Raw genomic sequence first — 19,628 nt, forward strand, 5'->3', positions numbered from 1 at the left:
CCACTGAGCTGTAACTGCTCTTCAGATGATTAAACTGAGATGTGTTTAAAAACAGCCCAAGACGTCACTGTTCTCCCTCCGACAATAATCTCTAATTGAGGGTGATGGTGCTGCCCTGCTGACCCAGTGTTTACCTAAACTCACCCGAGAAAACTGTAATATCACCACTAAGGAATGTGCGGGTTAAAAAAAAAATTGAGGGTTAAAATTAATCAAATATGGAGAAATTTAATTTTAAGTTCAGTTTGAAGAATTTTGAACAGGATAAGATAATGGAGATGTTGCTGCAACCTTAATGTTTGTAAATTAAACTAAATAAATGTTAAGTTGTTAATGACCTATGAGACATGACCCTATAAAATACCAATACACACAGTGTGTGCATGTGTGTGTGTGTGTGTGTGTGTGTGTGTGTGTGTGTGTGTGTGTGTGTGTAATGTGACAGCAGCTGCCTTCAGTAAGTGGAAAAAGAAGGAAACTGTCTCTTTGATTGGGCCCCTCCACAAACCAGCCAATCCCCTGGAGCTTCATTAACACATGTACAGATGAAGAGCTGTTTTCATTGGCTGAGAGTGTGAGCCCTTCTCCTATATGAGGCGTTCAGGGGACGGATAACATGTAAGGAGACATTACACTACAAGGTAGTAACTCTATTAGTCTGAGAGATATCACATAACATTTGTATTCATGAAATAAATGACAAAAGTGATTAATTGACATGTGACATGAATAGCAGTGCTAGCTCATTTACGTTTTACATTTTGAGGATCAGATTTTTTTAATATATATTTTTAAATTTAAAATTGATCAGAAGCAGCAGGGAGGTGATATTGTGGGAAAGGAACTGATAGTGTTAGATTATGTATTGCTAATAATACAATTAGACAATCAGACTCAGCCAAAGATAAATACACACGCACACACACGCACACACACACACACACACACACACATACATATATAGATATATATATATACCTCTGAATTAAAAATGTTCATAAGAAGAAATAGCTCAATCCAAAGCTATCATTTAACTAGACACAATATTAGATAAATCACACACAAACATGTAATGACTAATTTATTCAAAATTGAAACTCACAAAGAAATTAAAATGTAAGTGTGTCAGATTTAGGTGAAAGGGATTTCAATGACAACTGAAGCGACCACAGGTTCTCCTTCATGTTTGAAGAGGAGAGTGAGGTGAGGGGTGTTCAGCTGCAACATGCAACGTCACCACTAGGTGTCACTAAATTCTACACACTGACGAAGTCTAGTTGAATGATAATAAACGTAATAATACATTACCATTACACAGTAATAACTATATAGTAGCCAATGAATTAAGTTGATCTAAAAACGTATTGTATCACCCTGGTTACATGGGTGGTCTCTTTATTGCGTGTGTATTCGATATTTTTAGAATAGATCACATGTGACCCTACTACGTCATTGTCGGGATTAGGATTTTCCGAGCGGCTAGTGAAGTGGTCTCATGTCGGCCTGCTGCTGCTCCTCGCTGCTCGGTGTGTACATGATGTGGGAGGAGGAACGCAGGGAGCGGCTGCTATGATGAAGAACAGGTCGGACTGACTCAGTCAGGTTCGATCCCCACATCTGTCTTCCCGTCTCCTGACACCGACTGACGCCGGGATGGACTTCGTGCTGAGCGGGGCGGCGGCGTGCGGCGCTTGTCTGTTCACCAACCCGCTGGAGGTGGTGAAGACGCGGATGCAGCTGCAGGGCGAGCTCCAGAGCCGCGGCACCTACCAGGTCTACTACCGCAATGTGTTCCACGCCTTCTACACCATCGGGAAAGTGGACGGGCTGGCCGGGCTGCAGAAAGGTCTGATGCCCGGGCTCGTCTACCAGTTCTGTATGAATGGGGTCAGGCTCGGCTCGTATGCCGTCATCGAGTCCTCCGGTTACATCCACACCAACGGGAGGGTCAGCGCGGTCAAGACCACGTTAGCAGGGGCCGCGGCTGGAGTGGTGGGAGCCGTGATGGGCAGTCCCGTGTACTTGGTCAGTAGCGGTCTCCTCCGCAGTCTAAGCAGGCCTCCCTGTGGGCTGTTACATGACATCTCAAGGTTGAACTGTCACTGGAGGAAAGTAAACTCGTGTCCTTTCACAGGTGAAGACTCATCTGCAGAGTCAGTCCACATCCTCCATTGCTGTGGGGCATCAATACAAACACCAGGTAACACAGTAACACAGACCGAGGGGTCAGGTGTCCTGGGCTTTTCCTCATGTGTTCCTCCTCTTCCTGCCAGGGGATGATCCACGCTCTGGCAGCCATCTACAGGGAGCACGGCCTTCTGGGACTGTGGAGAGGCTCCAGTGCTGCCATACCCAGGGTCAGCGTGGGGTCCTCCGCTCAGCTCTCCACCTTCTCCTCCTCCAAGGAGCTGGTCATTGACCTGCAGGTCAGCACACACTGCTCTCTGAGGCGTCATCCACACAGAAAAATTCAGTGGTGATGATTGGGAACAGGGCAGGGGTGTTGTAGGATTATAGGATGACACCAAGGGTGCACGTCTTCCATATGACTATGCTATCCAAGAATAAACAGGACTGTTTTGTGGGGTCTGGCTTAAATGGTCATTGCCTCACTCATAATAGAGCTGCTGCAGGTATAGTTATATTCAAAGCCAAAATACCCAAGACAATAGCAGGTTGTAAAATGTTAAGATATGCTGCTTTTGATTTGATAGTTCACTGAATATCTTTGGATACAGCACTGTTAAGTTCGCAAACCTGTGATTTGCGTTTTCCACTATTTGGAAATCACTTTATTCATTGATCATGAATACATTATTAATAACAGCCCCACGGTCAGAGATGCAGGCATGTGATAGATGAAGTGTTGTCAATGACCATGAACCGATTACAAAAGCAGTCATTGTGACAAAGCGTCAGGCGTTGAACTAGTCTGGAATAGAAATTCGACACCTTTCACTGGCCTCCCCTGACAGAAAACATGAGGCTTACGCAACGACTGCACCACTGGGAGCGAAGGGCTTCTGACCCAGCTCTATTTATAAAAAATAAAAAGGTGATTTGTCCTAAATGCCTGAATCAGTTTCAGGCTAAAATATTCCGAAAACAATCAAACCAACTGTGTGTATCATTAACTTGAAATACTTCATCTCTCAGACTTCCTTTGATCTACTTTGAGTGAGGCTGGAGGTGGGGGGGTCTGTCCACACATTCCAACATCTCCAGCTTTTAGTAAAAGACTGTCAATGAGGTACAACTTGTTCAGTGTTACGCTGGGTTGTTCATCTCCTTTTTTAAAAATAATATTCTAACAAAGCGCAAGCACAATTGACAGAAAAAATTGTGTGCGTCCTTATTTTGGTAATGTCTTTAGACCTCATGAGGACCCAATCCCAAGCCTAATGAGGCAAAACAAAATGTCTGAGGTCCTTATTCTTAAGATTTGAATGGTGGTTAGGTTAGGGTTGAATTGGTCAGGGCAGAATTAGCAATAGGGTTTTGGTTAAGCCGTCCACTATAAATGTACGTCTATGCAAAGTCCTAATAAAGACATCTACAAACCTGTGCATGTGTGCAACATAGGAACTAAAGATAGAACCATTCCACTGTTTCTCTGAATGTGTGTGACATCACGAGCAGTTAAAATTAGAAGTGGCTGTACACATGGTGGTACCCTGATGATGAGGGTGCGGCGCCCTGTTGTTTCTTACTTGTGTCATACTGGGCAACCTTAGCATGCGTTCTCCTTTGTTGCCTCATGACATATTTTTGTTTTTGTCCCCAAGATTTTCCCAAAGGACAGCTGGTTGGTGGCCCTGAGCGCTGGTATGATCAGCAGTGTGGTGGTGGTGATGGCTATGACGCCGTTTGACGTGATCAGCACGCGGCTCTACAACCAGCCAGTGGACCCTGTGGGCAAGGTGAGGAGACCGACCAGAAGTTATAGACTAAATCCACAGAACTATGTCTTAGTTTTAGAACGCATTTAAGTTGCTACGTTTACTCCAGCAGTCCACAGTACTCTGAAGTTGTCGCGTGCCTAAACTGAGAAGTTTGGAGACATGATTGGTTCTTATTAGTCCGGGCTCAACTACCGGTGGTGAAAGCTCAACTTTGTAAACAGTTACTTGCAGTAACAGCTCAACTTCATCACAAGTGGAACAAAAGCTGCCAGTTTATATGAAAGATCTCTTGATATACATTTTCAGGTGTCTCATCACGGACAAGGATTATTACTGATACAGAGTTAAAGCTTGAATGGACGAAGATTTCTTAGGCTTTGAAAAACAGTGGATGGAACATGGATGTAGCCATAATTCTTAAGATATACACACATTGCTGACATTTTTTTGCAACAGCTATTCGATGTAGTTAAGTACAGGTTTCAGGTGTGAAGAGACTATACCAACAGCAAAAGTAAAACGAGGGAAGGACCAAGAGCAGAAGAACAAAATCTGAGAGCAGATCTCTTATGTGGCACAAAAGCAGCTCGTGCACGAGGAGAAGTGCTGAAGCTAGCACTCAGGAAATATGAGATCAAGCAGGGTTTTGAGTAAGTGCATTACAAAAACAAAATGTGAGATCAGGACAAAGTCCTGCTCTCAAATAAAGAAAAAAAAAACATTGTGGGTAATGTGGGCACCAGAATTGGAGAAGGAAGACAAATACTGTTCTAGCTGATCAGAGCTAAGCTGACCCTCATGTTGTCATGTTTCAGGGGCTGCTTTATGAAGGATTCGCCGATTGCTTTTCCAAGACGCTAAGGAAGGAGGGCTTGACGGGACTCTACAAAGGCCTGGGAGCCTCTTACTTCAGGCTCGGCCCACACACTATTCTGTCCTTGTTCTTCTGGGACGAACTGCGCAAAATGTACCAGAAGGGCAGATAACACCAGGAGGATGAGGAGACTGGAGAAACCGGTAACTCATTAAGCTCTTAAGTGCAAAGGTTTAATGAGTTTTACTATTATGAGGTTAAAGAAAAACCAAGAGATGCTCTGCTTCGTTCATGGGAACGAGAACAGAGAGCAAAGGTAACGTTTTACACTCCATTAAGAAAACAAAAAGGTACAGTCAAATAGCTTCAGAGAGGAAGGACAAACTGCAGTGAATAGCAGTGAACAGTTCTGTCTGACGGATATGATATGATGATAACATGCACAGGAATCAACAGCCCTCATATACAGTTCACATGCCATTTAAATGGATATCTCACAGTGTGCAGTGAATGTGACCCAGTGTGAGGACATGAATGGACTGTGTCACAGCAGTGGCACAGTAAGAATCTAATATGACATGGCTGGTGCAAATTGTGCGGGTGGAGGCTGTATCATGCTTTTCTAAATTTGAAGTCAAATGAAACGGTAACGCACATGATCTATTGGGAGGAGGTGACACAGTATATTATAGCAACATCATTCAGAACTGTGCATGAGGGGTTTCCAATGAGCCACTTTGCCTTCAAAGTAAAAAGTGCTGTAGAGTTCCTGCTGATCATTGATCCTAAAGTTTAAAAAGATACCAAACACGTCAGGCTGAATTTGTAGGAAATGTGTATGATATGAAGTGTTGAGTTTGGATTCTTTACTCTGTGTCAATGTATGGTGGCGGATGAGGGCAAATATTTCGTGTTGCAAATTCAGAAACACATCGTTCAACTGAATCATGCTGGAAATAAAAAACTGTCCTGCGGGAAGTGAAAAATTATATTAACTGTAATCCAGCAGTCAATACAGAACCCAAAACACACAAACCTTGAAGACAAATGGAACATAAAACACACAACACTTCTTAAAACCAGTCAAGCCGCACCAAATAACACACTCATAGATATCAGTTTCATCAGTATCTCAACATTATCTCTTGAGAAACTCACAAAAACAATTCCTGAATCAGGCGTACTCATCGAATCCTCTCTAAAGGTTAATGGGTTCTTCCTTCCTTTTTGCATAATCCGCAAACAGTCAGACAAACAGCAATGAAAACATAACCTCTTTGATGGAGGTACAGATTCTGCATTTCCAGCCAACGTTTTCTCAGACTAAATTAAACCTCTTATAGTAAACCCATGGAATGAAAAGTGTCATGAAACAGTGTCGCCAACTGACTTTCCACAACAGAAGAGGAGGCTAATGTTACTGCTGTTTATTTTGTATGATGAAGCCGGACCTTTAATCTAATATGAATATATTCATACAGACATTTTTATACCTTTAAAGCAACTCGACTTAACAGACTTAAATAATAATTAGTGACAGTTGTCTTATTAAACAGCTCAAACTATTCTGACAATTCCTGTGGAACAAACTTGGTGCCACAACTTGTGCCATTTATTTAGTTCACATTAAAAATGGCTGATGAGGCCTTAACCTTTGATTTTTGATTTTATACAAGAGTGAAAAGCATTAAATGTTCTTCCTGATTAACACGGAAATCTGTCCACTAACTCTTAGCACCACTGGTTACAATAGAGACCTTTCTGTTCAGGTAATTTGTGCTGTGAATTAAATGAAAACCTGTGAACAGTGGTCAGCAAAGTCTACAAAGTGAATGGTTACTGGTTGGTTTATTTCATTTAGGATCCTGAGGAATTGTTTTTTGAGTTGAAGGACTGAGAAAAATGTGAAATGATGCAAAAAGCTTTTGATCCATGTTTGGAAAGTGCTGGACTGTTACAGTTAAGAGGTTTCTGATGACTGGTGTCCTGTCCTGTATCAGAAAATGTTTTATCAGTTGTGCGGAAAGTAACAATCAGGATCAGTGATTGTTACATTCGGCAGCTTGGTAATTTTTCATTAATGTATGATAACATGCACTTCCTGTTATGGAACAGACGTGAAGAACAAATAAAAAGTAATGGACATTTCATTGTTTCTTTGTTTGGTTTGCACTGAATTACACAAGGCTAAAATAAAATGCCTAATGTTTTGCGAATGTTCCACTCAGCCCTGCACCATTTGAAAGATACTTCAGAGGTTTGACTTCACACAGCTGAGCAGTGAGTGACTAAGGCTCATTTCCTCATCAGGTTTCCAAAAATCAGCAATCCTCCCTACTACTGCATTCAAAATGAACAAACTGATGAATTTCCCAAAAGATAGAATTAGAGAACAGAAAGTGGATTTCACATGACCATTATCTTAAAGTCCATCATATTACATGATAGATTGTGTTTTACATGCAGAAGGAATTTGAAAGGAAACAGAAAGAGTAAAAAAAGGTTGTGAAATATGAAGGAAAGTTCGATATGACTCCTGACTCAAGTGAACTGATCAAACACAATCAGCTCTGCAAGTCTGGACATCAGCATTAGAATGATCATGTTTTTGTGTTAGAATTGTTTGTTAATTATCAGTCAACACAAAGTGTAGCCAGGCCTGATGGGAATAGTTTTGTTTCCCTACAATCAGCTAGTGTTGCTAAAAATGAAATTATTCACAGTCCAAACATCCTATGAAGCTTTAAGAGGCCCAAGAGGAGGGTTAGTGTATCACAGGGCCAACAAACCACCATTCACACTCTGAACATTTAGAGTTGACAATAAACCTAACCCCCAATCTGCTTGTCTTTGGACCGTGGGAGAAAACCTACAAAGACAAGAGAACATGCCATCTCCGCCCAGAAAGACCATCGCCAAGCCAGGATTCAAACATTCTTGCTGTGAGGCAGCAGTGCCAACCGCTGCATCGCCTAAAATCTGTCACTAGAAGCTGTTTATCCTTCATTATTCCACTTGCATAAGTGAAAATCTGTGTTAAAATGTCTGAGATTTGTTTACCTCACAGTGCTAAAACTGGCAGTTATAACCATTAGCACTGGAATTTTCGTATATCCTCACCCATTACAGTATATGCCACTATATACCGTATTATGTGCTGTATATAATGTATATTACATTACATATTACAAGAGAGGAGTGCCTGGCAAACTCCACAGATACTCCCTTCTCTCTCTGAGCAGTACACAAGGTCAGGTTAAAGATAAACAGTGCATTCTAGTGTCTACGCTTAGGGACTTTCATATCTAACTCAGATGCCCCAGACAGAGAGGCACCAACTTCAACTCTTTTGCGCATTACACCAGTATCCAATAGGATGCAAACACCTACATGTAACATAGAGAGTGACAGCAATTCTAGCCATTCATTGATGTGCTGTTAGAATGGGTGAGACAGTAGAGGGAGATATATGGGGATGCTGTGGGAGACATCTTCAGACTTGGGGGTGACAGTTGCTCATGTTACTCTGTCAGTGTTTGTATATTGTTCAAGTCTACATTAAACTCTTCTGCATTAGACATCAGCTGCTGCCTGAGTTCTCCTTTCACCAGCTTCCAGAAAACTTCCACAACAAGAGTCATTCAGAAAGTCAACTGTGTGACACTGCACACAGACGCTGAGGGAAAAGCACACACTGATAAACCCCTTATCCAGGCCTGAATATAACAGTAAAAAGCTCTGTTCATCTTGATTTACAAATAACTGTTTCATGTCATTTTAAAATGCAGTAATTCACAGGACCATTACATTTATTATTCCACAGCACAGTTCAGCAGGTATTTGTTGCATCTGATCTGCCAGAACGAACAGGATTATTGTGTTAGTTTTACCTGTGAAGTCAAAGTCACTGGGGGTGAGTGTTGGCAGAGCTCCTGCACACATCTCAAGTGTTACTGAGCAACACTGGACGTTTTGTTTACAATGGCTGGAACAACTCGGGGGCTGGAGGCCAGTCCAGGGGCATGACTCTTGAAAAGGCTTTAAAAAAATCAATCTTTAAACACATCAAACCGCTCCTCCAAATCCTAATTAATCCTATATTATTTGAATTGTCAGCTTTGACATGATTTACTAGAGCTTTATAGTTTAGAAAGAACTGACTCAGAACCTCAAGCTAAAACCTGCGTCCCGGCTCCCTCAGTGAGCTGCGCTGCCTTACGGCTCAAAGCTTCACTGTGTGAGTAGGAAAACGAGAGAGAGGCCGTCATGCTCAGTGAACCTAAACCAATGATTTCAAAAAGTGCACAGCAACCTCGTGACTAGGTTAATTAGGTGGTGTTTTAATACATCATATAACTAATGCCGAATAGAAAAACAATAACTCCAATTATCTTACTGGAATTACAACTGTGATGAAGAGGAAAACTAGTTTAACAACAGACACGTCATCCCAGCCTCAAAGCCTGTAATTATCAAAACCTGTCAGCCCTTTTATACAAAGGTGCTTCATAGATAAAAAGGATAAACATGTGCACGTGCATTGGAAAGGACTCAGACTGGTGAATTTTTGCCAACATATGGATGGTCAGTCACTTTGTGCTTGGATTGAAAGCGGTGGTCAACAAAGACATAAACACAAATCCACAAACTCTAACAAATAGAAAATGAACATGAATTTTATTTTAACAGTCACACCTTGCTTCCATTGGATTTAGTTTCCCTGAGAATTAAGTCATTTTGTTTTCAATCACTAGATGGCAGCAAACGATTTTCTTTTTATATTTGCTTGCAATAATAATAAATGCAATAAGCTATTAAAAAGCATGACAATGACAGGTCTCAGACACAGCACATGACTTTCAACTTCAAATTGATCATATATACAATATTCAAACATTAATATAGAAGAACAAAAACTATTTTGTAGGAAAAGACTAATTCTTCTGCAGAGACTCAAGTCACACTCTCTCTGAGTGTGTGTGTGTTGTGTTTTTAATATGCACATTATTACACGTGAATCACTCCCTGTGAAACTATTGGTCCGTCACACATTTACAAAGTGCGCATGCTCCATCAACCATCAAAGCACAAACACACTGTAAACACATCTGTCACCTGCCCAGCACGAGATTATAACTGCAGCTTCACCTTGTTTTTACAGGCTACACAGTCTATGAGCACACACAGCACAGCATGGCTATCATTAACTAACCATGCACACCCACTGAGCGTAGACTGCTCTTAGAAACCCACGTTTGCAGACCAGCACACAGATCCTCACTGACAGGAGAAGCACTAACCCTTAGATGAAACCCGATGGATCTTTTGTTATTAGCGCTCATTACACACGGTAAAACCTTATTGTGTCTGTGGTATAAATATAAAATGTGGTGCCTCTAGAGCGACATCTAGTGGCACCACATTTTATATATGACCTTTAATGTAGATCTGTGTGTAGCACACAAGAATATCAGTACATAAAGTATGTAAGAATGGAAACATTAACAGCTACTTCCGCACCAACATCTGGCACAGAATCACAAAAAAATGTCTTAAACCGACAGAGTGGATCTGCTCGTGAGGTGTCTGTCACCATCCTCCACCTCTACTCACTCTTCTTTTTTAGCTGCGGTGCTGCTCCTGTAGCAGAGGACTTGGGCCAGGAGGACGCAGCTGAGGCCTGCCAACAGCGTGTAGGACAAAGTAGCCAGTGAATATCCGGTCTCCTGTGCACACAAGTTTTTTTTCAGTTAGTTAAGGCAACCACAACTGAGCAGAATAATGCAAAATGTGCAGTTGTGTTTGTGTGTAATTCCTGTAAGCATACCTGGAGAGAGAAAAAGAAAACACACAGAGACCCTGCCCACGTCAGTAACACAGACAGAGTGGACAGTTGGCCTGTGTGGCCATTGCAGTAGTTGGTTCCAGCCTGGAGAACCTGTAAACCATAAACAATAATAATCAATAATGATAATGAATTCACTCTACTTTGATACATTTGCACATTTAGTTTACAGTTCAAGTTCGTGGGTCTTATCACCTCTGCTACGAAAGTTGTGTTTTCACCCCTGTTTTGTTTGGTTGTAAACAAGATTAAGCATTGTTCAGGAAACTGCTATCTATATGTGTGTGCAATTTGGTGCAGCTTGATTGAATTTAAGGGGGATATTATACTGTAGCACTTTGTATTTACTTGATTCTTGTTGTTCTGGGTTTGTACCCTCACGGTTGAATGTACTTACTGTAAGTCATTTTGGATAAAAGCATCACCTAAATGTAATGTAATGTAATATTGGGCCTTGGCGGAGGTATGTTAATCATAAAACAGCTCAGCAATTGAGCTGGACAGACAAGATGTTACCTTGCTTGCAATTAACGATGTCAAACTGGAGGACTGCATCCCTGAGACGACTGCTATGGGAGCATAGGAGCCCAGGAGGAACATCAGACCATTGTACGCCAAGAGGAACAGCACTCCTGCAATATAAACAAAAACAGATATAAGATGTACAAGATGGCAGAAAAAAAAGAAAATTAAATAATAAATGTATACACTGATGAATGCTTAAAAACAGCAGATATATAAATAACCATCTAAATTAAAACAGCTCTGTTTTGAGTTGCACTGTAACAAACACCACAAGGTGGCGCTCCATAAAAACACTTTGTGAGTGTCACCTGAAACTCATTTCCCATTTAGCTGAATAACAGTGGATTATTTGAGTGGAATGTTACCAACCACATCCAGGCTTTTCCTTTTTCCAGTTACTCAGATAAAATGTAGGAAAATACAGAAAATTCTGGGCTATTGCTCTGTTACTTACAGGTCATTAATTACACTCAGATCTTCAATGAGTAAAATTATCTATAATGTTTGGTCAAGGTCATTTATTGCTTCCTTTGTGAAATGTATCTCCATGCTGCCTAAATGTAAATACAGTAGTGACATGCACTACATGGTGCACATGACATGCACCAGAGGATCAATACAATAACAATGAAACCTGATTTGAGTATCACATTCCATGTATTGACACGTATTTACACCATGCTGCTGTAAATATAATATCTGAGTGATGTTTGCTTAAAAACTATTGTGCCAAGTTGATTTAGGGAAATGACTTAGCCTCCGTGAAATTAAAAGTTTGTTAGCCGTTACCTTTTCAGAAGGAATGAAAATAATAGTAATAATGAAGTTTATTTATATAGCAGCCTTCAAAACACAGTTACAAGGTTAAGGTTAACCTTGAAGTTGAAAATGAAAAGTTGAAGGCAAACAATGAGAAACAGTTTTAAAAGAGCACAGACACAGAAATAAAAAATACAACAGATGAGAAAAGAGTAAAAACAAGATAAAACATTTTAGAATGATTAAAATACACAATAAGAAAAGAACTAGGGGAAAGGACACCTATAAAATGTGTCTCAGAGAGATTTTTAAAAAATGGCCTTTGCCTGAGAGCCAGTTTAGTTTAAAGATGAATGCATTGTTGGTTTTAGTCTTTTCTGTCTGATTTCTTGGTGATAAACATATATACTGCACACAGAATGACACCAGACGTATCCTGAAACTATTATTTGAAGTGTGCCTTAGTAAACTGTGTGCAGCCGTGTGTGCTGACCTTTTAGCGTATCACCACGATAACGCAGGATGAGGAAGGCAATCACAGCGATCTGGGCCAGCGTGAAGATCCTCTCAGACCATGCACTGTGGAGGAGGTCCAAGTAAAACTCACGTCAGTGCACATGAAATGAAAAGAGACACGCACCATCTCTACTGAGACTATAATCTCTGCAGTGCACAGATGTAATGGAGCCATAGTCTTTGAACTAGTGATAAAGAATGTAGGATTAGTCTTTCATAGAAAGCGAGTCACACAAAAATTGGTGAAACTGTGATTTAAAAAACATGTCATCAAAATGTGTTTTGTTTCTAACATCACAGAAATGCACAATGAGAGAATAGACAGAAGTGAATCAGCTCCTGTGCTAAGGAATAAACCCCCTGTCAATACATGTGAGGTAAATAACTCCTGGCGCCAGATGCTTAAAGGATTTAGTCTAGAGAAAAGTCATCAACCCAGGATTACATAATTCATTTTTACTTTTATCCTGGTTGTTCAACACAGCTTTGGATTGGGTCACTCTGATCAGGGGACTGATATTTTCGATTCTGTTCAATTTGTTCGAGATCCACATAAAAATGTCTCTCTGAGGATACCACATTCTTTCTCCCTGCTAAATTATTTTTCTTGGTAGTTTTTTCTTACTCTTGATGAGAGTTAAGGACAGAGGATGTTGCACCTTATTCAGCCTATGAGACAAATTGTGATTTGTGAATACAGGCGATACAGGTCAGATTTGATCTGGGCCTTCAAGGAGGTATACGAGTGCCATTCTAGTTTCTGAACTGACAACACTTTGTTCACTCCAACTGTCTGTATCTACAGTTTCAACACATCAAATCCATAAGAACAGGGAGGTTTGCAACACGGCATTATGTGACACTTAATGATTCATTGTCTGAATCCAGTGGATCAGATTAAGGACCATCATCTCATCTTGTTAACACCTATGGCTTGAAGAGGGCAACAACCTAACCTGCTAACCTGGTTTGATCAAAGTGTACCTGCAGTAACAAAACAATGCATGACATGGTGATGAACTGATTTAACATCAAATACTTACAAGACAGGGTAGTTGTTGGCCACGGCGTACACAACAGGACATGAGAGAGAATAAAGCTGCAGCAGGACGGAGGGAAGACTAAGACCGTCTGCACTTCCTCTCCACAGTATCTTCAGCAGCTGAGGCAACGGTGCTGCAGGGAGACAACAGACAAGGAGGTGAGGAGAGGGGAGAGTGACAGAGGTGAGGAGGGAGGAGAGATAAGGCGGTGAGGAGGATGGACAAGTATGTAGAGACAGAGGAGGACAGACATGAGATGAGGACAGAGTAAGACAGTCGAGGAGGTAAGGATGAAGTAAAGACTGACAGACAGCGGTGAGGAGGGAGGAGGAGACAAAAGGAGGCGAGGTCTTGTCTGTTGTCAGCAGGATTACGCAGCACTAGAGAACTAATGTTATTGAAACTGAGTGGAGTTTGGACTAAGAAGATCTTTTAAAGCAAATTAAAGTCATTTTTAAATGTTTCCATTGATTTCTTAACACAATTCAAGGATCTTGACAAAATAAATGACGAGAACATAAATGTTTAGGGGACTGATATTTATGGGGGTGTGCAATTTTGTGCAGAACCAAATAAAAATCTGGATCTAGTGAATTTACATGTTTCACAAGGAAGGGACCATTGGGTCTTGAGGAGATATGTGCTCTACTGTAGAGTGTCATCCTAGTGTTGTGGTCATCTTCACTACAGCATCAGAGCAGCTTTCGGTGGAAGCTTTACGGTGGTCCTGAAGCACAAATCACCGATTGGACAGCCTTGTGGTTGGGTTTCATAATACGTTGTGTTTTGCATTTCGTTATCGTGTTTTTTGTGCTTTGCTGCCACATTTTCTTATTTGTCAGCGTGTTTTGCACTTCAGGGCCACCATAGAGTTTCAGGTTCAGGCTCATTTATCTGTACCCGCAGGTAGATTTGTTGTGCAGTAACAATAGGAGGGCATCCGCAATCACAAATAGACAATAAAATAGTGTTAGGGGGACAGACGCACCTGAGACATGACAGACAAGGAGTACTTCAAGGGCTGAACTATAATCAGAATTTGATCACAGTGTTAGGAAGATCCAATCAATGTAGTTTTAACTGATCATTATATTGTAAAGAGGCTTAACTGAAATGATGAGTGATTAAGTTGGGGGATGTAGTGAGAGTGTGTGTGTGTGTGTGTGTGTGTGATTGGTAAATTGACTGATATTGTCCTGCTGTTGCTGCCACGTGTTTGAATCAGCTGATCCAGAAGTCTTACCCAGGAGAGAGTCCAGTAACATCCAGAATCCTGCAGCCTTTTTCAGCACATGCAGAAAACACGACACTGTGACAGACACAAGATTTAAAAAAAACACAGTCAGACACGTGAAAACCCACGCGTGTGCAAGCAGCGTGACTGTTTGGAAACATCGACACGAACTTCAGCGAACATGATGCACAGAAAGACAAACTCGAAAAGTTGCAACAGAAGTTTGAAATGACGCGTGTAAAGAAGTGGCAGAGAAGCAAATACCCCCCCCGGCCTGTGTGACTGTGTTGCGAAGATTTGTCGCCATGTTTCACATCTCTCACTCCAAACTGTTTCTCACCGCTTAAATGGAAGTTGACGAAAATCTCCTCGTAGCATCTCTGTGGCATTACAAATGTCACCAGGAATTCTCTGAGGAGAGACATCGTGGATCAGCTGCAGCCAGAAGAGTGTTCCTGTGTGGAGAGGAGGTGCTCTTTAGTTGCCCAATGTTTGCAGACCAGAGAGGACACGCAGGCAGTGGACATGGACAGTCACATCTAGGAGGGTCTCTGAGGGGTCTGTGGTCCACAAGTCCACAGGTTCTAAAGTCACACTGCTCATTGTTTGTTGGAGAATTCATTCAAATACTACACTTGTGCATGTGGGAGGAGATCACGATCTAAACATCTCCTGCAGGAACACTTTTCATTAATGTATTTGTCAAATATTTTACCTTGTAATAAATAATTGTAACTTTATGTTGATGCTAAAGTTATGTGATGATCATGTCTATTAATTCATGTATTGTTCATGGAACGTGTGAAAGTGTATTGTTTTGTAAAATTGCTTTAGGATTACACTCAAATGAACAAAATAAACTAAACTTAACTTAAACTATGCTGAACTTACCGAAAAGTAAACGAATCTAAAAGTAAACAGAGCTGAATTTAACAAAGTAAACCTAACGGTAGAGCCCATACCTGCTTCAAGGCCTAAAAGTGAAACACCTATGAAACCACATTTAAATTCACTAGATCTTGATTTTTATTTGGATTTGCACCAAATTTCACACACTCACAAATATCAGTCCGGTAAACAGGTTTGATTTTTTCATCAAGATCCAAGAATTATTCCCTAAATAAATTCCTGGATCCTCACCAAAATGTCACAGGTTCTTACCTGAGCCATTCCAAATAATTTCACATGGGTTTCATTGTAATTGATCCAGTAGTTTTTTGTGTAATCATGCATATAATCAAACAAACAAAGCAACAAACAGACAGGTGAAAGCATAACCTCCTCGGCTACATTCATTCCATCAACCTCTCAATGAAATATACAGACGACTCTCTGTAGTCACTGTATGAGTATGCAAATATTCATTACCACAAGAGGTTTCCTACTTCACTCAGCAGTCCACTCTGTATTGGAAGTTTCCACATTGAACTTGGTCCTTTGCATCAAGTTGCACACTGGATCATGACTTTCAAAATCCTGCATGTGGGGATTCACATGCTAAACAGATTTCAAGTGAGCACAGAGACTTTCAGCTGATGAATAAATGATGATGCATCAAGTGACAAATGCAACAAATTCAAAATGCAGCATCAAGCAAAACACCAACAGTCTGCATTGGAAGAGGGTTTGAAGTCGACAATTTCCATACAATACATATGCAAATATATGAAAATGAACCTGAGCCTTGACTCTTAAACTTGTTTTGCATGAATATATTTTATTGTGTTTTATTTCCTAGTTAGTGAAGTCACTGATTTAGTTCCAGTGTGATACATCAAATAATTGAAGGTTTGATTAAATATACACATATATATATATATATATGAAGAGAGAGAGAGAGAGGTAAAGCGTACAATAACTTCACATCAACAACTAGAACTACAACTATTTGAGCACACAGTCCCCGTAACCACATTAAATTGAACACGTTCATAGATATCAGTTCTCTAGCCAAATTATTTTCATCAAGATCCAATGGATTCTTACCTGGCCCATTTTCCATTCTTCCACCAAATTTTCTGGTAAACTGGTCTATAGTTTTTGCATAATCCTGCCATCAAAGAAACAGAGGTGACAACATAACCTCCTTGGCAGAGGTAATTAGAATGCTCTGAAACTTTACAACAACTACCATCACTTTACCATGAATCTACAAAATACTTCAAGTAGCAACTCTTCTGTTGGACAAAACGGTTTCCATGTTTTCATGAGTATAATGCCCTGGTTTGTGAAGACAATGAACTTAAGTCCAATGTGACTGAAGACCTTGTTTTTGTGATAAAATTCCTCCCTTATTAATCACCTAGTTACAGTTACCACGGTGTTTCATAATTATTCAAATGCACTTGTCTTTTTGTTCAAGTTCTCTTTTCTCAAAAAAAAAAACAGGAAGGATGTGAGTGAAAAAGCATCTTAACCTGCAGCAGTTAGTTCATTTTCTCTCAGACAAGATGTGTAGCGGAAAATGTGCCCGTTGCATCGCTGGTACTCTGTACCCGTTAGTGCTCCTGTCCATCATCTGTAACATCGTGCTCTTCTTTCCCGGCTGGGACGTCAAGTACGTCAAAGATGGACACATCACAGAGGAAGTGAAGTACCTGGGGGGAATCATTGGAGGGGGTTTGTTGGTGAGTGGTCTTCTCTCCTGTCTGGGTGTGACTCTGGAGTAAAAGCTATAGAACTTGATTCTGAAACGTCGTGTGCAGCCTCAGGTTAAACTGCATTGTTCTTTTATCGTTTTGCTGTGATTACCAGTCCTGAAGTTATGCTTCAGTGATGATTGATTGATTCCCAGAGAGTAATTCATGTAAGGCCATTCTAGCTCAGCAGAGTTATCACATACCACACATTTTAATACATGATAATCTAATGAGGCACATTTCATTCCAATGAATTCTTCGTAACATATCTGATGCACAAAGTCCATAAAACCTGACTGTCTTCACAAACAGAATTATTAAAGTATGTTGATCATATTTTTTGTCCCTGCATCTAATTTCCTGTCATTCCAGGTGTTGATCTCAGCTCTGTACATCCACATGAGTGGAGAAGAAGGGTGCTGTGGAAATCGCTTTGGGGTGAGTCAGTCAGAGGGAGAGGGTAAAGGGGGCAAGTAAGTAACTGGAGTTAACATTATGCTGCCAAACTATGTCACGAATGAACTGTCACATATGTATTGGACACCAGTCAAATGGAAAACTCAGTAGTTAAAATAAAGAAAGAAAAAAGGAAACTTGCTGCGTAGTGCTGTGTCACCACTGCACAGTGTTAATGTCATGATCCACAAGATAATGCACAACCACAGCACAGTGCATTTCTCCTTTTTTCACGAAGCACTTTTCTTTATAAACACCAATGTATCAGAACTCTTAACTGTCACTGGTTTCAAACGCTGCATAAAAATTAACCTGAGAATATTTTTAATGACCAAAAGCTTTAAAGAAGTATTTCCACTTTTTAGTCATAAAGCAAAATTGTCCCATAGAGTTTAGCCAGTAAATATGGAATATTCACAAGGTCTAACTAAAAACAAATCATAGACAAAAACTGAAATACAGTAGTTTCATTTCAATGTGTCCACTAATTGTGTCACAACTGAACTAAATGGGTAATTATTTTAACATAGTTGTCATTTAATTATATGAAGGACAAAAAAGTATAAATAAATAGATACATGCATAAAAAAGAAAATACATAAATAATTTTAAAAAACTATAGAAATTATGATGAAAAAGACAATTTTGGAATATTTATTGATTCCTATCAACATCTATTTATGCCACTACACTTTGGTGCAGCTCTGGATCAGGGGGCCGTCAGGAATTATTTATTCACTTTCTGTAAAATTGCGAGATAAGGCGTAGATAAATTTGTAGATCTTGATTTTTTTTTTCCAGGCACAAACTGATATTTATATTTTTATTGAATTTAAAGGGACTATTTTGCCAGCACAGTATAACAGAAGAACTGGATATGTTGAAGGACAAAGGTTAAACATGTGTCTAAAGCTGGAATATAAATGTTTCTGACCTTTTTTTCATTAAAACTTCTGCAGATGTTTGTATCGGTTGTGTTCGCTGCACTGGGTGTAGCCGGCGCCCTCTACAGCTTCAGTGTGGCAGCAATCGGTCTGAGTAACGGGCCCCTCTGCAAATATCTGGACATATGGATGACACCTTTCAAATACAGGTGACAACAGAAACCATTTCATACTGACACGTCTCAGGCTCTGATCATTTATACAGCCTCTTCTTTCACACACAGTAACTCCACCTACCTGGCCGACCACCAGTCCTGGAGCGGTTGCACAGAGCCCAACAACGTGGTGAAGTTCAACATCGGACTGTTTGGGACTCTGATGGCCACCAGCTGCCTGCAGGTCATACTCTGTTCTGTTCAGGTCATCAACGGACTGTTTGGCTGCATTTGTGGAACTGGCAACGACCAACTGGTACACACACACACACACACACACACACACACACACACACACACACACACACACACACACACACACACACACACACACACACACACACACACACACACACACACACACACGTTGTCAGGATTCAGAGGTTGCGTGTTCTGAGAGGATCAAGTTCAGCTGAAAAATACTATGTTATTGTTATTCTTTGCCGTTTCTTTGCTTTTTCACTTACAGAAAGCGTAACTTCCTGGTCAGGAGGCCTCTGATCATTTGCAGTTATCTGAAGAGTCGACTGACGCTCTTGGGCCGAGGAACAACATTACTGAACTGCTTTGAAATGGCACCTATTGGCATATTTCACATTCTTTCATGTTTGAGAGAAGTATTCAAAATAATTCATGCTGCTTGTATGATCAAATTGGTTTCAAATAAAAGCTGCTGAGCTTTATTGCTGTGCTGTCATTTATCATTCAGGCCGATTCATTATTTGGCTCATAGATCAAACAATAAATACCTGGCTGCCCTTGAGTGATTGCTGCTAAAGTAAATTAGAGGACAAAG

At 40.5% G+C, this 19,628-nt stretch overlaps 3 protein-coding genes across 3 annotated transcripts; 2 read left to right on the top strand and 1 right to left on the bottom strand.

Annotated features, from left to right (window-relative positions):
- The first annotated feature begins 1,082 nt into the window (after nt 1-1,082).
- On the top strand, nt 1,083-6,864 carry slc25a35 (solute carrier family 25 member 35). The gene is made up of 5 exons (XM_020086237.2): nt 1,083-2,025; nt 2,135-2,200; nt 2,274-2,426; nt 3,786-3,920; nt 4,718-6,864. Exons 1-5 carry the CDS (start codon nt 1,654-1,656, stop codon nt 4,886-4,888), a joined length of 897 nt encoding a protein of 298 aa, XP_019941796.1. The 5' UTR covers nt 1,083-1,653; the 3' UTR covers nt 4,889-6,864.
- A 3,273-nt stretch (nt 6,865-10,137) lies between these two features.
- On the bottom strand, nt 10,138-16,688 carry LOC109628323 (mannose-P-dolichol utilization defect 1 protein-like). The gene is made up of 7 exons (XM_020085381.2): nt 14,979-16,688; nt 14,648-14,713; nt 13,405-13,537; nt 12,339-12,424; nt 11,078-11,193; nt 10,544-10,654; nt 10,138-10,442 (listed from the first exon to the last, which is right to left on the bottom strand). The coding sequence occupies exons 1-7, from the start codon at nt 15,061-15,063 to the stop codon at nt 10,326-10,328; spliced, it is 714 nt and encodes a 237-aa protein (XP_019940940.2). The 5' UTR covers nt 15,064-16,688; the 3' UTR covers nt 10,138-10,325.
- A 336-nt stretch (nt 16,689-17,024) lies between these two features.
- On the top strand, nt 17,025-19,515 carry LOC138404915 (transmembrane 4 L6 family member 4-like). Its single transcript, XM_069510468.1, has 5 exons — nt 17,025-17,265; nt 17,650-17,715; nt 18,693-18,826; nt 18,902-19,088; nt 19,302-19,515. Exons 1-5 carry the CDS (start codon nt 17,089-17,091, stop codon nt 19,308-19,310), a joined length of 573 nt encoding a protein of 190 aa, XP_069366569.1. The 5' UTR covers nt 17,025-17,088; the 3' UTR covers nt 19,311-19,515.
- Nucleotides 19,516-19,628: the final 113 nt, after the last annotated feature.

Source organism: Paralichthys olivaceus, chromosome 15 (assembly GCF_024713975.1).
Source record: "Paralichthys olivaceus isolate ysfri-2021 chromosome 15, ASM2471397v2, whole genome shotgun sequence".
In the NCBI taxonomy this organism is placed as follows: domain Eukaryota; kingdom Metazoa; phylum Chordata; class Actinopteri; order Pleuronectiformes; family Paralichthyidae; genus Paralichthys; species Paralichthys olivaceus.

What these genes read in the sequence shown, in the direction of transcription:
- slc25a35 (XM_020086237.2), top strand. Translation starts at nt 1,654, where the DNA reads ATGGACTTCGTGCTGAGCGGGGCGGCGGCGTGCGGCGCTTGTCTGTTC. An exon ending in TGGGCAGTCCCGTGTACTTG is followed by an intron (nt 2,026 to 2,134) that starts GTCAGTAGCGGT and finishes GTCCTTTCACAG; the next exon opens with GTGAAGACTCATCTGCAGAG. An exon ending in CAGTGGACCCTGTGGGCAAG is followed by an intron (nt 3,921 to 4,717) that starts GTGAGGAGACCG and finishes GTCATGTTTCAG; the next exon opens with GGGCTGCTTTATGAAGGATT.
- LOC109628323 (XM_020085381.2), bottom strand. Translation starts at nt 15,063, where the DNA reads ATGTCTCTCCTCAGAGAATTCCTGGTGACATTTGTAATGCCACAGAGA. An exon ending in CGTCAACTTCCATTTAAGCG is followed by an intron (nt 14,714 to 14,978) that starts GTGAGAAACAGT and finishes TGTCTGTCACAG; the next exon opens with TGTCGTGTTTTCTGCATGTG. An exon ending in GCCAACAACTACCCTGTCTT is followed by an intron (nt 12,425 to 13,404) that starts GTAAGTATTTGA and finishes CCTCCTCCACAG; the next exon opens with TGCATGGTCTGAGAGGATCT.
- LOC138404915 (XM_069510468.1), top strand. Translation starts at nt 17,089, where the DNA reads ATGTGTAGCGGAAAATGTGCCCGTTGCATCGCTGGTACTCTGTACCCG. An exon ending in GCTGTGGAAATCGCTTTGGG is followed by an intron (nt 17,716 to 18,692) that starts GTGAGTCAGTCA and finishes AAACTTCTGCAG; the next exon opens with ATGTTTGTATCGGTTGTGTT. An exon ending in ATGACACCTTTCAAATACAG is followed by an intron (nt 18,827 to 18,901) that starts GTGACAACAGAA and finishes TTTCACACACAG; the next exon opens with TAACTCCACCTACCTGGCCG.